At 37.5% G+C, this 20,473-nt stretch overlaps 1 protein-coding gene across 1 annotated transcript in view; it reads left to right on the forward strand.

Moving 5' to 3' along the window:
* Positions 1-20,473, forward strand: part of EYS (eyes shut homolog) — an 884,174-nt gene that overhangs the window by 798,183 nt on the left and 65,518 nt on the right. The window contains exon 42 of the mRNA XM_063330257.1: positions 16,047-16,219. Within this exon, the coding sequence (XP_063186327.1) occupies positions 16,047-16,219 (173 nt within the window). The remainder of the gene's footprint in view (positions 1-16,046; positions 16,220-20,473) is intronic.

Below are 20,473 nucleotides of genomic sequence, written 5' to 3' on the forward strand. Positions count from 1 at the left end.
AAAATGGCATGTGTCTCTGCTACCCTGTACTGTTTCAGGTGAGGAGGCATTGCCTGGTGTCAGCGTGTCTTGGCCACAGGACAGGTCTTAGAAGCAAAAAGTTGCCATTTCAAGAATGCCTGTTGTGTAAGCTAAAAGGGAGTATGGCCTTGTCTGGAGGAAGAAGGGGTTCTGAGTTTCTCCCGTGACTTAATAAGACACATCAAAAATGAGTCAGATAAATCAGCAGTTCTTTTTCATATTTCAGAAAAGAAAGTGTATGATATTGCCTCATCAGCCACAGTTCTCTTGCTGGGAGATCACTCATTTTCATTCATAGGTCAGAGCACAGCTGTGAATCTTGTGAGCCCCCGTGAACATTGTGCTAATTTCTTTTGGGACACTGGGAAGGAATACTTTTTTCTTGTCATCAGATTGGCTGCAAGAAAGTGTGTTTTGGGTCTTTCTCACAGGGCCTCTGGCATGCATTTGCAAAAGCTCTGCTGTTTCAACGTGACACGTGTAGGAACGTGCTGCAGGTTGTGTTCTTCTGAGGGTTGCATCCCCTGGCAGGCAGGAGTGCACAGTGACTACAGAGCAATGTATCCATTGAAATGATGATGAATGGGGGATGAGGCTTTTTAATAGCTTGGGTAGTAAGAGGACAATGCCTTTTCTCCAGGATACTTAACCTTCATAAAATAGGGCATAATACTGTTTCAGGCACTGCCTGTAACTGTTTAAGAATGAGAGAGGGCACATTACCGGCCGTCCCCTGGCAGGTGGTGATATATGAAGAAGGAGTGATTAATGTATGGTTTGTGATCCTGTGTGATTTATGCTGGTGATTCTTAGATGAATTCATAGTTCTAGTGCTCCTTGCCTCTTATCGTATCACATCAGCAGCACAACTTAGCTATGTATACAGCAAGATAATTGATAAATAACAAATAGAGTGCTAAAGGGGCTCCACGAAACTGTTTTTCTTGTCTTCACTAAAATCTGAGATTTATGGAGTTCTGTGTAAAATATATTAGCTTGCATGTTTGCAGCATAAGTGCACCACTTTGGAGCTAGAGGTGACCCTTAGATAAAATGGACAAATATACAAAAACATTAGCTACAGTTGCGTATATTATAGACTTTTTTAAAACCATGTCAATCACTTTTTATGTGGCTTCTACATATAACTTTTACTTGTACAGCTTCAAATATTCTTTGTTTACTAAATCACTCTGTAGTATCTTTCTTTTTTCTACTTTTAGCATTTATTACAGATACTCTCCCAGTGTGTGAGTTAGTCTTTAATAGTAACAGTGTAATTAATGCCTTATGTAAGTATTATGCTGTATAGGACTCCTTTTAGCAATAAAAAATTTAACCTTCCTTAAAACATCAGAAGCTGCATGGTGTTCTGCCTGCACAAGTGATGCTGCCATAGCTACCACCTGTGGAGTTGAACAATTACAGCAGTGGAAAAGCTTACCATAGAAACACCCTAGCAATGAATCACTCCATTCTTCCAGTACTGCAATTTCCAGTCTAGCATAAATCCAATTGCTGGAACACAGGAAACACGTAAATGATAGCTTGGCATAAACACTGTTTTAGATTATACTAGAAGACAGAATTATATTACACACGGAAAATACATTTAAGGGTAGTCATCCGAGTTACAGAAATTTCTGCCAGAAAAGATTTTGTGCACTGCAAAATCTTGGAGGACTGGAGCCAGCTTCTTACAACTGCAACACAAATTGCTCTTACCCTGCGTTTTTCACAATTACAATGCAGATTGAATCCCAGTGAAGATATTCCATGTTCAGTGCATTAGCAGAAACCTCTGCCACAGGTCCCTTTCCCACAAATACCACCGTGACGCGAGTTTTATTGCTGTTTGACAAATTAAAAGATCATGAATATCAACACATTTTAAAACAGTTTAGTCACTCATCTCTTTGACACCTTTAAAAAGAAATGGTAGTGTAGGTACGAAAGTAAATTGAGATTATAAAGGAATTTGCTCATCATATAATAGAAAATACTGATTAATTCTAATTGTTGATTCTACATTTTAAATCGATCAGTAGAAAAATGGTTAATAAATGTTTATAATCAACTATGGTTTTTATCAGTTAAAGATCTGTTAAAGCCTTTGTCTCATAGATGATACAATGTCAAACTGATGTAAAATTTATGTCATTGATTATTATATTCCATATTTACATAGGTAACATATAAAATGTTCCAAGTGAATGTTAAAAAAGTCAGGATTTCACAAATCAAATTTAAAAAATTAAAGTGAAAGCAATGGAAAACTATACCTGTTTTTGACAACAATATATCGTTTACTAATTTTCTACCCCCGAATGCACCTCAATTTAGTACAGAGGTTTTATACAGCAGAGAATATAATTCAGTCATAGCTGCTGTTTTACTCTTTTTTTTTTTTCTTTTTTGCAATGAGGAGAAGCACATGCATCAGAGAATTCATCTGTTTTACCGGGTTCTGTAGTTGTAAAGTGGTTTCATGGAGATCTTTGTTTGCATTAAAGCATCTGCCACTGTGCTGAAGATTACCATCCTCACAAAAACAGTTATCTGGTTCAGACACAAGCTGAACATTCACACTATGGCCTGACTGTTCAACACACTAAAAACTATTGTGTTGGAAATTCAGTCACAAGTAGGAGTTTCAAGAGAAACATATTCTTTGATATGAAAGCTATTTTGTTGGTGGGGGACCTCAACTCCAGGGAACTGCCTTCCAGTCCTGAAGCTCTTAAAAAGGCTTTACAAAGCACTTCAGAAAATGGAATCAGTTAACAAAGAAATTGTTCTCCTTTAAGTAACAGTTGTATAATCATTTAGCTAGTACAGATGGCATTTGTATTTTTAATTTTTATACCTGTAAAATAAAAATGTTACTTCAGATTCTGTCAACTTCTCATGATTGTAGGGTGATTTATGGTACAGGTCTCTCCAACCTTCGGACTCCAGGCCCTGTTCTAGGTTAGTCTTTCAGTACCCAAGCCTCTCAGAATCTTTCTGTGAGCATTTTTCACCTTCTCTTCAGAAGTGAAGAACTTTGCAGCCAGCAATGCAAGAGTGAAAGAGTCTGTTGCTCTGTACCAGGAATAATTAGCAGGGGACCTGCCCCTGCCTTTGATCAGACATACAACAGAAATAGGGAGAACTGAGGTTCTAGTTCGTACTTCAGGGTTACTTTTTCTTTTTGTCAGTAAATTTCTAATATTAAAGCATAAGCAGTCAGAAGTAGAGAATGGGATTCCAGTTTGCCTTCTTCCGTCTGAGCACACTAAAATTACATTTCTGATTCTAACTATGCCTCTTTGTGTTACAGTGTGTGAAAAGCTGTGACTTTTCAAGAGCACCACAAATTTCAGTAGAGCTGTCCTGATTTAGCCAACTGAACCTAGAAGCCTGGGAAAACTCGAAGTACCTACTGTCATTACCAAATCACTGTGTACCCACAAGCAGGATGTTTAACTCCCTTCCCCAGCCTATTAACTGAGCTGGTGGAATAGTCAATTGTGCTTACTAGCTCTAACGTGCATTTCACTTATAGGAGTATTGATATCAAAGGAAGAAATTTCTGCATTAATATTGCAGCCAATATGGATTTGGTAACTGTGCTAATTAAAAGTTGAATAAAGAAAGTAAACAGGAAGGGTTAAAACGTATTCTTTCCTCTGGCTGCATTAGCCCTCTGTGTTATTTTTTCCATGATTTTTTTTTAAGGCACTCTCAATTCCATTATGTGGTGACTTCAAAACAAATGTGTGACCACAAGGCATCACAGTTCATTCCGTGCTTGTTTCTATGGATATACAGAGGTCATGCTTATAAAGAAAAATAAAGAGATACTACGTTCTAGAAAAGGCACAACTAAGATAGTTTTCAAGAAGATAGAATGAGAAGTAATATCAATACATGCTAGTAAACTGAATAAAAGCTCTGCTTTCCTTGAAGGATTAGCAGTCAGGATGAAACATCCCATGTTTTCACTGCAGGTGGTAAGGGTGCTAATTATTAAAGCTAAGTTGTATATGTCTAACTCTGCTTCCATGATCTCCTCATTCTGCTGTGTGGACATAGCCTTGAACCTTTATCGCAAAAATACTGATAGACCTTACTGAATCAATGGGGTAGAAGTCTTTCTGTCAGAAGAGTACACTGTATGTTAGAGACTGAAGCACCTCTCATTCCACTCAGCAGCAAACAGCCGTATCTGTAAAATATTCAGACGTTAGAGTGAGATAGTGTAAAAACAGATTGTTATTAGCAATTGTTCCAGTACTTTCATTTTACATGGACAGACGTCATACTGATGGACACTGCAATATAAAAAATGTTCAGAAGACACGAAGAAGCTCATTTACATTCCAAGGTAAATACTGTCACACATCTCGCTAAACCTTAGTTATAGACACCTTATATCCAGAAAACAATGTAAAATCATATGTCTGCTTTTTCCAGAAAACTACTCTAAACACTGCTATGATTAAATCTAAGTTCATTTGTAAGTTCAGGTGTCTGATTTAAAAGAATGGCTTATTTCCATTCCTCTGAAGTTTGCAAGATAAGATAGCCTGTAGAGCCAGGCTGACAGAATAACTTCCTGTTATTCTTCTGAATAAATGTAAAGAAATGGATCAGCATCATGATATCACGGAAGAGGATCTGACTCGTTTTTCTGAAGGAAGTCTGGAAGCAAATAACAGTACTGCTAATGGTGCTGTCATGCAGTGGTTTTTCTCTAACATAAATTCTCCTGTAATTTACTTTTTCAAGATAGTCATTTACCTTTTGCTGCAAATAAGTCAGACTGCCTGGTTTGTCTGACCTCTTGAGTGCAAGCTAGAGAGACTAATCTCATCGCATTTTAAGTTAGGTCTGTTTGAGAAAATGGTACACAAATGCCCTTTTGTACCAATTATAAAGGTGAGCTGCAAAACAGACTTTTTCTGTTGAATTATGCATTAGTTAAGCCTGGTGTGTCACCCAACTATGCTAGTACTCAACAATGGAAAAACTCTAACAGTTACAGTTCTTGCACATTTGAAAAACGCTATCAATCATTTTTATGGCATTTGATTTCACAGTTTTTAGGGCACCTTATATCCTTCATAAGTCATAGCCTTCATCCAGGAATGTGTGAAATTCAGAGCTGAGGCAGCAATCAAAGTAAAAGGTCAACCTACACGACAGAACAACTCAACCTATTGATAAAGATGATATTGTAAAAAAAAAAATTGAAAGCACACAGTGATTGCTAACTTTTGACTTCAGTCAGTGTTGTCAGTAGTTCTAGGACTCACCAATTCTCTTGCACTTCTCATGTTCAAATAGTTGTGCAAGCTTAAGCAATTAGTCTTCAAAAAAGGTTTGTGCAGTCTCCTATATGTTATCTTTAATTTGCAGTAGGAGAAAGATGTAGACAGGTCAAGATTTGGTCCTTCAAATGCGCTTATGTTCCTAACTGCTTTTTGTTTTCAGTTTTTATGACTTACCTTTGATGTCTTTTAAAGAAATAGCTTAGTCAGAATTAATTGTAGATATTCAGATAGAGCCATGGGCAATGGGGATCTATGAAGTTTTCCTTAAACTCCTACAGTTCAGTTCATGCATAAACAGAAATCCTATGCTGCAGTGATTTCTTATTGGTTCTGAGGGCTGGTGGCACCCCAAAGAAAGGTTGCACAAGAAGTCAGTTCTGTGGCTTTCTTCTCTTTTCTTATTCCTGACAGTAGAGGAAGATGCCTGAATTGAAGTGAGGAAGTAAGTGAATCTCAAAGAAATGGGAAGAAAAAGACAGACAGAGGATAGACATTTTGTTTTAGAAGTCAAAAAAATGCTAGTTTGTTGTAGTGGGAAGTCTTTATACTACATTCAACATGAGAGTGAAATGCCTGATGATAGCCAATTTTACTATTCTTCTTCTAACAACCACAGAGATCTAGGATGCTTAGATTTGTGAGGGTTTTTTTTTTTCCTGGATTTCAGGAGTGGTCTGTGTTGCTTTTGCAGCAGCACACACTCCATGCTTCCAATGTAATTAGATATATCTCCAGTGATGAAGCACCACTGTTGGACTAAGATAAGAATTAGCTCTAGACTTTATCTCCCAGTATATGTGAGGTGATTCCTGAAAATTGGTGTCCTTCAAACTTCACCCACCAATTCAGTTGCATCATGTGACTGATGAGGTTCTAGTCTGAGGGCAGTACAAAGCTCTGAGAACTTCCCAAAATCTTATTTCAGTTCTCTAGGAGTTACCTATATTAGAGTTAGAGCTCTTGTCAGTCAAAGAAACCACAGATTGAAAAGGCACAGAAGTGTGAATTACCTTCTGAGGCAGAGAAATTATCTTGGTCATTGATAAGGAAATTTACATTATTTAGTTTGTGCCAACCAGAGAATTTCAGCTAATCTACCACCTTGTGTACGCACTAAATTTGTAGAAAATACGGTAAGTGCAATTGCTCATATTGTTTGTATATCACCTCAAGTTTTATAATAGGTTGAGATTCAGGTGTTAATAGAAATAAACTTAGCCTACAACATACTTAGAATTTAGTATTTGAGAGGCTACAGCCTCCTATGCTGTATATATAGCCATTAATGTCATCTGCCCAGGAGCTTGAAAAAACATTTTCTATAGGCAAATGACTTTTAGTTATATCAAGTTAATTCTTTCAAAGAACGTGTAAAAGTTCTGTCCTGCAGTGTCCTGCACTGTGATCTTTATTGATCACTGCCGTCTTTACTGATTAGGTCAATGGTGCATTTTTAGTATGTTAATTACACCATGACATGGCACAAGAAAAGTACATTTTAAAATATATATTGGTTTATGTTACTATTTAATCATATTAGCTGTAATGCATAGGCAGAAGCAACACAGGGCTACATTTCATTAGCCATTGTGCAAACACAAAGGATATCTGTCCACAAATGTTTACTGCTTCAAGGCATGATTTGTAAGGAGGAATATTATCTTCTCCTGTGACAGCTTAAAGAATCAGAAAAAACCAACAAGCTTCCAAGGCCCATGGGTAGACAACAAATACAATTTAAAAATGAGAAACTATGTGCAATCTTTGAATAGGTGAAGTAGAGAGAAATGATTTTCTCATGAGTGCTAAAATATTGTTGTAAAACTGTGTCTCATATTTATCCCCTTCTGTGAAAAAGCATTATCATAGTACCTGCTCTGTCCCAGTTAAAACTTCTTGTGGGTCTGTTAGCTGTCCAGGGAAAAGCAGAGTGCATGCCTGTGCACCCAGTTTTATGTTTTCATTAAGAAATGAACAAGCAAGGTACAAATTTTCTTTTGGCAATCACTGAGAAAAATAGGGTTAAGACATAATGTGTAAAGATGGACCCTCTGAGAAAGGTTCAATTCAGATTCTCCTCCATGAAATTCTTTCATTTGGAATTTATCTCTTGTGGTATTTGTACGATTGTTAGAAAAGTGAGTATCCAGAGTGAATGGTAAAGATTATATCAGTTCAAAGCAGCTATGGTTTACCTTGTCTGATTACAATGATGTCAGGTTTTCATAGAATATTTTGTAATTGCTGTTTTTATTCATAGCTTAGGATGTATTTCATTTTACATATTTTATAAACATTAATGTTTCTATGTAAATATTACACTGTCTTACACGCATATGGTAAAATGATTTCCATTTTGTTGAGCTAGAAGCAGAAAGTTCAGAGCCTGAGTTGAAACTAGAAGGACCTGAGACAGTACCTAGGATTGAAAAGAAGGCTGTGCATTTGAATTAACAGGAGGTACTGGGAAGTAATTATGTGAACAGAGCAAATCACTGTAGGGAAGATGATGATGTCCTGAAGGTTCAAAGCCCTTTTATGTGAGTTCATAGAGATTTCTGGCTTCCAGCCCTCTACGTAAACCAGGCTTACAAGAAAGTACTGATGATCAACTCCTTATGATGAAGGTTGTTTTTAAAATACAAAGGGTAATGGGTGCTAAATAAATACAAAGGAAATGCTGAGCCACTGATAATTAGAGTTGCAAATGAGTAGAACTAGTGACAATGCAATGAAGAAATGGTTATGAAAACTTCTTTCCATAAGTTGAATTCAGAATGGGATAGGAAGAGTTTGCATCTATGAAAGTTTAAAATACTAAATACATAAAAAATCTGTTTTACAAACAGAAAAAAAAAATATTAGGAAGAAACTGAGAAAGAGAGGAAAGTATAATGAACACTTAGATTTACGTAAACTTTCTTTTTCCACAGCAGACAGTTCTGGATTTAGCCTACAGTCAGTAGAGTTCAAAATTATTATGTTGTGAATTCAAAGTAAATGCTGTTATTTTACAAACTATTCAAGGTTTTGTTCCTCAATTTTGTTGTTATCCATCTCCTGGATACATGGTGGGGTGACTCGCACAACTAGAGAGCTTCAATGGATGGCTATAAACTCTTCAGAAGGGATAGGCAAGGAAGGAGAGGTGGTGGGGTAGCCCTGTGTGTTAGGGAGTATCTGGAGTTGACTGGAACTTGTCAATAGTAATGAGTGTCGAGAGTTTATGGGTAAGAATCAGGGGAAAACCCAACAAGGCAGATATCATGGTGGGAGCCTGTTATAGACGACCCAACCAGGATGAAGAGACAGATGAAATATTCTATAAGCAGCTGGGATAAGTCTCATGATCACTAGCCCTTGTTCTCATGGGGGATTTCTACTTACCAGACGTCTGCTGGAAATACGATACATCAAAGAGGAAACAGTCTAGGAGTTTCCTGGATTGTGTGGAAGATAACTTCTTAACACAGTTGATGAGGGAGCCAACTAGGGAAAGTGCCCGACTGGACCTTTTTTTGTGAACACAGAAGCACTTGTGGATGATGTGATGGTTGAAAGCCATCTTGGGTATAGCGATAATGAAATGATAGAGTTTTCAATTCCCAGAGAATTAAGGAGGAGGGCTAGCAGAACTGCCACCTTGGCTTCCAGAGAGCAGACTTCAGCCTGTTCAGGAGCCTGGTTGACAGCATTCCTTGGGAGGTAGTCCTGAAGGCCAAAGGAAGGCTGGACATTCTTCCAGAAGGAAATCTGAAAGGTGCAGAAGTAGGCCATCCCTGTGTGCCAAAACATGAGCCAGCAGGGAAGAAGACCGGCCTGGCTGAACAGAGACCTTTGGCTGGAGCTCAGGAAAAAAGAGTTTATGACCTTTGCAGAAATGGGCAGGCAACTCAGAGGGACTACAAGGATGTCGTAAGGTTATGGAGGAAGAAAATTAGAAGGGCAAAAGCCAACTACATCTGGCTACTGCCATAAAAGACAATAAAAGATGTTTCTATAAATACATTAAAAACAAAAGGAAGGCTAAAGAGAATCTCCACTCTTTATTGGACATTGAGGTGCTGGAGCATGTCCAAAGAAGAGCAATGAAGCTAGTGAAGGGCCTGGGGCAGAAGTCTTATGAGGAGCGGCTGAGGGAGCTGGGGTTGTTTAGCCTGGGGAAAAGGAGTCTGAAGGGAGACCTTATTGCTCTCTACAACTACCTGAAAGGAGGGTGTAGCGAGGGGTGTGTCAGTCCCATCTTCCAAGTAACAACAGATAGGAGAAGAGGAGATAGCCTCAAGCTGCACCAGGAGAGGTTTAGGATGGATATTAGGAAAAATTTCTTCACTGAAAGGGTTATCAAGCATTGGAACAGGCTGCCCAGGGAAGTAGTTGAGTCACCATCCCTGGAGGTATTTAAAAGACGTGGCACTTAGGGACATGGTTTAGTGGTGGACTTGACAGTGTTAGGTTGATGGTTGGACTTGATGATCTTAAAGATGTTTTGCAATCTAAATGACTCTATGATTCTGTGGTTCCTCATCATCAGTGTAGCTACCTACAGTTGCTCTGTGAGGAGACTGAAATCTGTGAGATTTGAAATCTTGGAAATTGCTAAATTACATAGTTCTGCAACCTATAAATTCATCTAACATTGAAGTAATTAATGTTTTTGTGCTAAATGATTGTTACAAAATTCTAACAGAAATGAGTAACAGTATGAATGTATCATTAATGAAAACAGTGCAGTAAGCCACATGCTGCCCACCTGTGATCAGTGTTACTGCTTTGGATATGGTACTCACCAGTCCTGCTGCAAGTAGCAGATACATTGAAGCAAAGGCTGTTTAGGGCTCTAGGGGCTGCTGGGAGCAATTGGAAACTTTCTGTCATAAGGATTTATGAGAGATTTTTCCAAAGACAACAAGAGTTAGGCAGCATATGATTTCAGTGAGAGGAGGAGATCTGGCTTCTACCTTATGCTGTTGAAAATGTTTATGTGCTTTGCCAGCCATCTTCCATAAAGTGCTAACTTTTTATTATCCAAATCATAGCCTTTCAACTTTTTCAGAACATTCTTTTCATTTTTATAAATACACTTTAGCAAACAATAACATTTGTTTACTATTTTTCCCATACTACACAAGGAAAGAGAAAATGTAGATTTAACTGAGAAGACTGAGGAGTTTGGGGAAAGGAGTAGTGTCAGAACTAATTAGAGCCCTCTCAGTGGACCCAGCCTGACAGGACATTATTTCTCTTCTAGATGCATCCAGGGAATGGATTGTTGCCCACAAAAATTGTTCTCACCAACCATTGCTTGCTGTACTTTTTCCTGAGGGATATTTTACCGTTCACCATTAAGTGTTAGGTGTTCAGAAGTGCTTGATACCACAGTTGTGTATCCTCTTGTGTTGCAGGAATGGTAATAATTGTCACATTACAGGACAGGACTTTTTATGCATCATATTAGTTAATGGATGTGTATCCTTCATGATGGGGAATCACCTGTATATTCACCATCTGAGTGAAAAATGGGGGTTAAAGAGGCTTTATAAAAGACTCCAGAAGACGCTTCATGATCCTGAGAAGTTAGATAGTACCGTGTGAGATATTTGCATGATTACATTTTAAAATAAATTTTGACTATCCTAAATTCCCCAAAATAATGACATCTTTGAAGGTCTGAAATAGATATTCTGCCAATAAGCAAGATCTCTTCCTCGTTCATCATTTTGATAAACCCAATTCTGTGCTTCCCAAGTCAAAACTAACTCAAGCACAACTCCAGTGAACTTCCTAAGGTTTAGATATTGTTTCAGGAGTGGATTCTTGTTCAAGGAAACTCATATACATATGCTTAATGATAAGATTGAGCAGATGCTCATTGTTGTGTGACTGCGATGGATCAAGCATCTATTTAATTATATTTCTTAGTTGGGTCCTATAAATTAATTTTCTGTTTGAGATGAACCATTTTGTATGCAATGGTCTTTTTATTGTCTGTTGGCAGCAGGTAAGCGAGGTGCTGGCACCTCGTTGTCACTCCTGTTCTTTTTGAATTGGAATTGGAACCTTCCTACTTCAATACTTCTAACCTGGATCAGAGTTTTGGAAGTATTGCTTAAATGTGAGCTCCTATTTAGTCTGTGCTAGAACCACAGACTCTGATTATAACTCTGAGTATAAGCATGCCTCAAAGAAAATTTAAAGTAAAAGCTTTTTTCCATGAGTGCACCCAACCAATCTAGAAATATTTTTCCTAGGAGTTTTCAAAACCAATTTAGTTCACAAGTGATTTAGACTTGGTTTAAAGAGAGCCTGTCAGTGGTTATTTATATAAAGAGAAGCAGTTTAGAAAGTGCTTTCAGTGAAAGGAAAGGAAATTTGAAGTGAATAACCAGAGCTTGTGGAATAATAATTCCTGATAGAGGAAAAAAGGATTCAAAACAGTAAAGCTAACAAAAGCAGTCAGATCTAGAGAAGGTACCGTAATTGAGGAAACCTGGGTGAAAGTACTAAAGCAGCAGGAAAGCTGAATTGATTTTTTGGAGCTGTATAATACAAGGAAAGATTGGCAGATATATTATATACTAGAAAAATGCCTGCTGTGCGCAAGGAAGAAATGCCTCTTTTATATATTGTCCTTTGATATTTTTAAGATTATTGATGAGATAAGGTTATCCTTCTAGCTGCAATGAGTTTCTGTGGATTTGGCTGTTACACAAAGCTTTCAAAGGAAGATCCTAATCATCTTTACATTATCCTGGTATTTTCTAGAAAGAGATGTAATGAGTCTTTGCATGAAGTGTAATTCAACTTAAAAGTTTAAACTGATGAAGTATGATGCTCCTTTCAGTTTCCAGTAATTTTAAACCAACTGGCACCAGAAATAAATAATAGTAACAAATTTAAAAGAAACTGAATTACTGAATAGTACTGAATGTACTATTTATTAACTGAAGAAGCTTGGGAAACTGTTCCCTCCAACTTCCATAGTTTTATCCCAGATATTATAGTGAGAGCACTAAAAGAACTTGCATCATTAAATATTGAACCCACTGTGACATAGGTTTTTTACATTCTCAGCTTAGCACTGTCATGATTAAAGGGTGTTGAGTGCTCTTCCTTTGAGGGAAGCCCACTTGCATATGACTACACAAATGGCAAGTACAGCGCTTTCAGTGGGAGTCACAGAGCACAGCATTCCCACTTTAGAGATGGAAAAAGCACAGGCTTATAGAAAATTATACTGTGCTTTGCAGAACCACAGCACTGTATCACTAAAGTACAAATGTCATCTATGACCCATTGTACTGAGGGATTTTAATCTTTTCTTTTAAAAACAGAATTAGCTTAAAAGTCAAAAACTGTGCTTAAATATGGCGGTGACTGTCTTGTTAACGTGTTATGATGCAGTCTACTCTGTATTGTGCAATATCTAAAAAGAAAAAAGTTATCCAAACCTCTGTTGGCATCCCAAAGGTGTCAATCTTACACAAAACTTTGATTTCATTAAATCAGGTCATTGGTGTAGTGCTGATTCAAGAAGTATTTGTATTATTGAATTACCGATATGATGTCATACCATGCAAATGATTCTTGATGATTTTCTTTCCAATCTAATGTCTAGAGCAAAGATCAAAAGAATATTTTAACATGGGAAATGGTAACGAAAAGTGTATCCCTTACCATTTCAGAGGAGGATTATGAGAATGTCAGAGAACAGTTCATCTTCCCTACACTTTTCTCCTCATACATCATAAGGCTGGTGACCTGACGTGATGATACTCTAGGACTATTGTTCTTGTCTCGTCCACTCCTTTTCTACACTATTTCTGTCTTCTCCCATTTTCTCTTACTGTTTTTGACATTCTTCCTTCATATGATTCTGCCTGGTTAGGTTTTCTTCTCTATCTACTTCTGGAGTTTGTCAGTACCCCAGTTTAAAATCTGGAGCCTTTTTTAATATGTACCATAGCTGCCTGATTTTCTTTTGATGGCTTATAAATCTGCATACATATAAGCAGATAATGTAGTTCCATGGGAGTAGATTTACCGGGCAAATTGATTAGTGCTGAGGACCCAACATCCCATTTTTCATGTTTCATGTTTTTACTTACGCTAGACCTGGTCTGGCCCCATGGACTGGGTGCCCATTAACAGCTGGAGTACCTGAAGTGTGAGACAATCTTCTGGTGCAGTTTTGTCTGAAAGAAATTGAGTTCATGTACTCTTGAGACCACTCCACAATGTGAACTAAGGCATTTCAACTGGAAACAGCAAGGAAGTTTATTTCAAAACCATGCCCTGGATCTGAACTCAAGCACTAATATAGACTTATAACACATTTCAGCAAAACATTCCAAATTTGTTTCTAATTTTACAGCCTCAAAATTCTGGTATTTTCCTTGTTTCTTTCACACATTATTCACTTTCTTCAGCTCATGTATGTAGTTATCCAGTAACTTTTTCTTAGAGCCATTCACAGGTGTACAGCATAGGCAAAAGATATTACCATTCTATTTGCTATCGCCTTTCATTTGCTTCTTGCATTTATAAAGGATAGCAGGATACCATGAAATTGTGAAGTCCACTTGGGAGGAGAGAAGTCCCTGGTCATTCAAGCATTTATGTGTTTCTTGCAGCTGAGATTAATTCAGGAGAATATGGGAGACCTTGTCCTCCTCTTAACCAAGTACAGTGACAGACTGCTTTGAGAGAGAATAATAAGTCATTTGGGACTTTGTATTTCAGGATACTAATTCTTGTCAATTGCCTGTGTTATTTTTTCTGTGCAGTTAGCTGTTATATTTTCAAGCTTTGTATTATTTTGTAGAACATTTCAAAAACTGTTTTCTTTGCCTTATCGGGAATCACTCTTCTTTGTTATTAGCATGTTATGCCATCAATAGTGAAGTGTTAGAACATTGCTTATCTTGATAACAGTAAACTCCTCACAATTTGTTATGAGACCTGTTATTTTTAATCTTCTTCAAAATAGCAAAAGTAAAGCTATAAAAAGAAATGGCCAATGTTGACATATACAGCTCAATAGAAGAATGTATGAAAATTGTTTTTTTAAAGGTGAAGACTAAAGTCTCTGTATTTTGGCAGTCAGCAGCAATGATGTGTCTTCTGTTCTATAAACAAACAGAAACACATTTGATATAACTAGTTTCAGAGATCACCACCATCAATTGTAGATTTACAGGAAGAATTCAGTTTATTATTGCTTTTTTAATTAGCTGAACTGTGTAATGCTGATATTAAAACCGTTGAAGACAGGCTTCTTGATGCTGCACAAACAAAAGCAATCCAGTATCTCATTTACATTCCTCTCCTGGTGTCTGCAGCAGATCTATAAATAGAATAGGCTACACACAGAAATTTATTATTGCAGCTGATAGCAATTTTCTTTTGCAAAGGTGTCTGGAGGCATTATTCATGAGATTCATTCTGGTAGACTCTCCAGCTGAGATTCTCGCTCCCCGGAACTGCGGGTGGTCAGTTTAGAAACACACTAATCAACTGCTATGCACAAAGACTGTCACAAGACCTACTTATTTCCTTCTATTAAAAAATACAGGAGTTCTCTCAGCTCCAGATTATTTCCTCTAACCTGATTGCCTGGATATTATAAGCAGTGAGCAGATTTTTAGAAATCACATGTATTTGACATTTTATCACTGAACATTCTAATGATTATGCCATTATCTGAAAAAACATAACGGATGTGGTTTGATACAGCTCACATCATGTCTTCTGCATTGATACCCACGGGCACATGTGACCTTATCAAATATAAGACAGACATGTTTCTGTTCAATACCAAGGACGTGTAGTTATCATATGAACTGACCTATCTAGCTGTCATCTAATTTCAGTCATAAAAAATGGGGAAGATCAAATAAGACCTTTAATGAAATTATATTTATAATAAGTGGTAGATGGGAATATCTTACGCTCCTGCTTTTCCTATCTGATTTTGGTTTTCCTACCATATCTGTCATTGTGCTATCTTTCTATACTACAAAAAAGACAATTCATATAAACAGAATATGCACATTTTTAAACGTTTGTTTTTATCACCCCTCAAGAATTATTACAATTTATTTTTTCCCTTGCCTATTCTAATATTCTTTCTATGACTGAGGATATAAGATATCTGAAAGTAGAAATATTACCTGTTTATTCTGGTTCAATTTCAGTGTAATCACTACTGTAGGTATTCATATTTCAGTTTTTCTTTACATCCTACTGTGTTGTTACAAGCTATATGTAATACCTGAATGTCAAATTGATGTTTCCATTTGCAAAGTAAACTAGTAACTTTACTTTTTTTTTTCACTTTCTTTTTTTTTCAGATATATTAGAAGAGCTGTTTTTCTGTAGCAGTTATTTTGACTATGTTATGAAAGCAGCAGCAGAATTAACTAGTGAGACATTAGAGAAGTCACATATTTTACCATGAAAGGAAAGATGAATTAAAATATAACATTAAGCCCAAAAGAACCTGTCAGTTCAAGTTACTGATAGAGCATTCTGGCATCTCTAATGCCAGGTATGCAAGCGAACAAAAAAGAGTAAAAACATCAGACATATATTACAACCATAAGTCAAATGTCACTGATTTTCTGTAAGTCTAAAACTCATCTTGTTTTTTCAAGTGCATTTCGGTACTTATACATATTTTTTTTGTTTTTAATTTAAATTTGTCAGTGATGCAGAAAATTGGTTTTGTGAATGCCCTAAACTGTACTCTGGAAAACTCTGCCAGTTTGCAACTTGTGATGAAAATCCATGTGGAAATGGTGCTACATGTTTTCCAAAGTCCAGGCGAGATGCTGTTTGCCTTTGTCCATACGGAAGATCTGGCATCCTCTGCAGTGATGGTAAGAACCATATTCTTCATGCATTGGTCATAGTTTCTGTCATTCATAGAAGCTGTGGTAAGAAACAAGTCAAATGCTTTAAAGGCAAAACACTGAAAGTGACCACCACCCCACCTACAAACATAGCCCAGAATCCAGCCACAAGCCAAGAATGTCTGAGCTGAGCACCCTCCCTGCTTGATGTTTCATAAAAGTGTCGGCCAAAGAAAGGAAGACAGATGGACCAAAGAAGTTGAGAGTACACAAGCTAGGGAATACCAGGTAGTGTCTGATTTTTTAGTAATTCACCTGGAGAAAAGCTGAGACAGAGATCTGACTGAGAGCCCCTTTGGAGAAATAAATTTATCCTGTAGTTGTTTTTTTCCTCTACTTAGGGAAACATTACTTCGTACATTTTGTAAATAAAAGGAGTGTATAAACAATACTTTCTGGATTGTAAAAATATCACCAGGTGTTAAAATTTGGTTCATTTCTGAGGTCAAAAAGAGGAACAAATTAAAATTTACCAAGTGCTTTGCAATGAAACAGGAAACAGGATGAAGGGAAATTAATAAAGCTAAGTAAATAGGTCATTTTGACTAATATTATCAAATGAAGGGCATTTATTCCTCAAGCATTGATTATAATGATTGTTCTAGGTCAGAAATTCCTGTGTGTGAACATCCAAGGTATTCTTTTCCCCTAACACTCAATGCAGCAAGCAGTAATGATTGAAAAATCTGCATATAGAAAATAATCACTGGTTCTGAGCTGATTCAGCAGTGCATATGAAGTGCCTTTTAAAATAAATATTAGCAATGTTAAGGTTGGATCAAAGTCTGCCTTGCCTCTTTCTTCACGTTATATGCATATTTACCTCTTATTTAAAATTTCAATTTCCAAGATTTTCAGTAGATGAGCACTTATGTTTTATCCATGTTTTCATCTAACCCTGATAATTGATAGCCAATAGCAAATATGTAGGCAAGTGTGTGAAACAAGTATGATACTTCCTTGATAATCTTTCTTAACTTGCAGCAGCACAAGACATGGGGGCTTCATGTGCTAGGGTTGCTATCTATGATAGACTTCTTCCATGCACTTCTCTGATTTGTCTTTGAGTCCATGTAAACTTGATATATGGCATCCTGTGGCAAAGAGCTCCAGAGCTTAAGTATACAGCTTGTGCAAAAGTACTTTCATTTGTTTGCTTACATGCGCCGATTGCTAAGCTTCTGTGTTAGAATGGCTATTTCAGAGTTGATCTGTGTTTTATGAATGTTTCCCTGTTCACCTTCTCCATGCTTCTCCTGATTTTATATATATCCTTATTATAACCCTCCCAAAATTATTTCTGAATAGTCCAAGTTGATTCAGTCATTTCTGGGGCACCAGCCGTGTTGTATCTTCAGTCATCCAGGATGCCTTTCTTTGTTCCTGCCCAGTTCCACTGCATCCTCTTTAAAATTAGGGTCCAGAGCTGACCACACTATTCAAGATGTGATAATACCGCTGCTTTATATACTCATGTTTGACATTTCTCTGGTTTACTCTCTGTCGTTTTCTTAACCATTTCTTCTGTTTTATTTCCTTTTATGAGTACACTGATGTTTTCATGAAACTGCCTATTAAAACTCCTAACACCGCTCTCTTTGAATGCTGATGTCTAGTTCAGAGCCCATCATTCTGTATCTAAGGCTAGGACTGTTTCTGTAATCTACTTCAATTTACATCTGTCAGCACTGAGTATCATCTAACTCTTTTTCCGTGTAGTTGTTCAGTGAGGCTCTTCCACAACTCTTTGTAATTACCTGTCTCTAAATTGAGAGTCTGAGTAAAAATTGAGAGAGTCTAAATTGAGAGAAAGTACATAAATTTGTTAGCTTGATTAGACTACAGAGGCTTTGAAAGCACTGAACGAATGGAATTTTGTTGAGTGCAAAGGGAAAACTCTGTCTGGATCATTACTGTAAGCAAGCAACATGGGGAAGAATACCCAGCTTCGTAGGACAGTTTATAAATCTAGGGTAAATAATCCCACAACATAAAAAACTTTTAAAATACCAAAAAATATTTTATTGAACTGTGTCTTAAGAGTTTAGAAGGAATAGAAATAAACTGAGCACAGACAGAAGACTTGTTAAGCTGGGCTTTGCATTGAAGCAAAATGTGCTTCAAAAGGCCTTTTTATCACATTTCCTAAAACTGAACAGAGAGGAGAAACAGAGCCACAATGCAGCGAAGGCTGGGTGCAGCCTTAGGGATAGCCCTAGCAGCATCAAAGACATACGTTTGGTGAGGTATTCGAAAATAACGATACATTGCCTAATGACCATGGTAGAACAATATAAATTATATTAGAAACAGAAGAAAAATTTAGTTGTTTACTATATAAAAAAATGAGTGGCCCAGATAATAAACTTACTAGAAAGAAATGGTCCGTAAAATCTAAAGTCTGGGTGGACACATTTTTGAGGAATCATCTCCCATTTAAGATATACCTCATACTGTCTGTACTATTAAGATTAGTAACCAAGTGCATGCTACTTTGGGTCTGAAGCAATGAATAAATTCTTGTTTCTCCTAAATTCTTATCAAATAATAGTTGATCTTCATCAACAAGAAATGTGCAAGATCTTACTGTGATTACTTGATAAAATTAATATAGCAAGTGTACCAAAAAGAACTGCAGATTTCATGCCAGCATTGCTGCTCCTACCAATAGAGATTATTTACAAAAGACAAAGTAAGATAAATAAAGGTGTGGACAGAGCCACAAATGAGCCCACTGCTACAGGTTTCACCCATATCAGAGCTCCAGTTGCCATCTGTTAAGAGTTGGAAGTCACACTAAGAACAACATCGATCTCTACAAATAGGTAAGAAAAAGTCATAATAAAACTATTGTCACTATTAAATGGGAAAAAAAAAAATCCCAAACCAAACCACTTAGCACGACAAGTTAAAAATACATCATTTTGTGGGGAATGCACGACATTCTAGAAGTGAGAAAACTACAGGGCTACCGTAAATATGACAAACGAGGACAAATTTAAGGACAGACAGTAACTTCTATGAAACTAACCTATATAAATATGGAAAAGGAGACTAACTCCTGGGACTAACAAGGACTTTTCTTCCATTTCTGAAGCAGATGGAGCATATTGCAGTCTAAGCAGGCTGGGAACAGTTGCTCTGAGTTTATCTTAGTTACATTATGCTTGTTTCAGACATCAAGAAAAGCTTCCAAAAAGCTTGTACATTTTTCCAAATATATATAGTAAAATGCATTATCTCTCACTACACATCTTTCCTTGCTTTTATCACTAGATGACCGTGTTATTATGACTGCAAGTTGACCATTATATATTGAAATATAGAATCATAGAATCATAGCGTCATGCCTGTCTCACAAGAAGCTACACAGTTAAGGCATAATGGGACAATGGGGACAGGGGATGATAATATAAGTTAGAAGGGAGGACAGGCTGCACTGATCAGGCAAAGGACACGGCCAGACAAGCGGACTGACTAGCCAGCTATTTACATGGGACTGGCCCTTTTTGTCCCTTTATCCCTCTGTTTTTCCACACGTGTTCCTCCCCAAATCACCTAATTCCCTCCTCCCCACCTCTGATTCCTCCTTTAAACATCCCATAAGTCCTGTGCTATTCCAGAATGCTCTTCACCTGCATCCTGTAATGTGTCCCATACCCCATGGCAGTTACAACCCTCTCTGTGAAAGGTGCTCCAGCCAACGTTGACTCATTGTGATGGGTGTCACATCCGGACACTAGGGCTGACAGTCCCTAGCCTCCCAGGCTGTCCCAAGCCTGGGAGGGGCCCAGACAGGGTGTCCCTTCTTCTGAATCCTTTATTTGGGTTCCTGCCTGCCTTTGGGCTCTATACTCCTCTGGGATTGCAGAGATGGACCTCTGGTGGGCTGATGGCTCCTGGGATAGGGCTGGAAGTAACTGGGGCAGGGTATTAAATTGAGTTTCCCCACCTGCCATTGCATCTCTGTGCTGCTTGATTTGAAGAGTTAAATGCCCCCATGACTTTCAACCCAGGGGGGGTGGAGTTGCCTGAAACAAGAATTTAGTCACTACCAAAATAGAAAACAGGAAATATTTAGCAGTGCACGTCATCAATATGCCACAATTTGGAACAGCGGCTATGTCTACATGGGCAGCTTGACTCAACCTCCCAAGTGACTTAGGTTGTTTAAGCTGTACATAAAGGGATCTATATCATTTAAACTGAGTCCAGTTATTG

Source organism: Chroicocephalus ridibundus, chromosome 3 (assembly GCF_963924245.1).
Source record: "Chroicocephalus ridibundus chromosome 3, bChrRid1.1, whole genome shotgun sequence".
Lineage (NCBI taxonomy): Eukaryota > Metazoa > Chordata > Aves > Charadriiformes > Laridae > Chroicocephalus > Chroicocephalus ridibundus.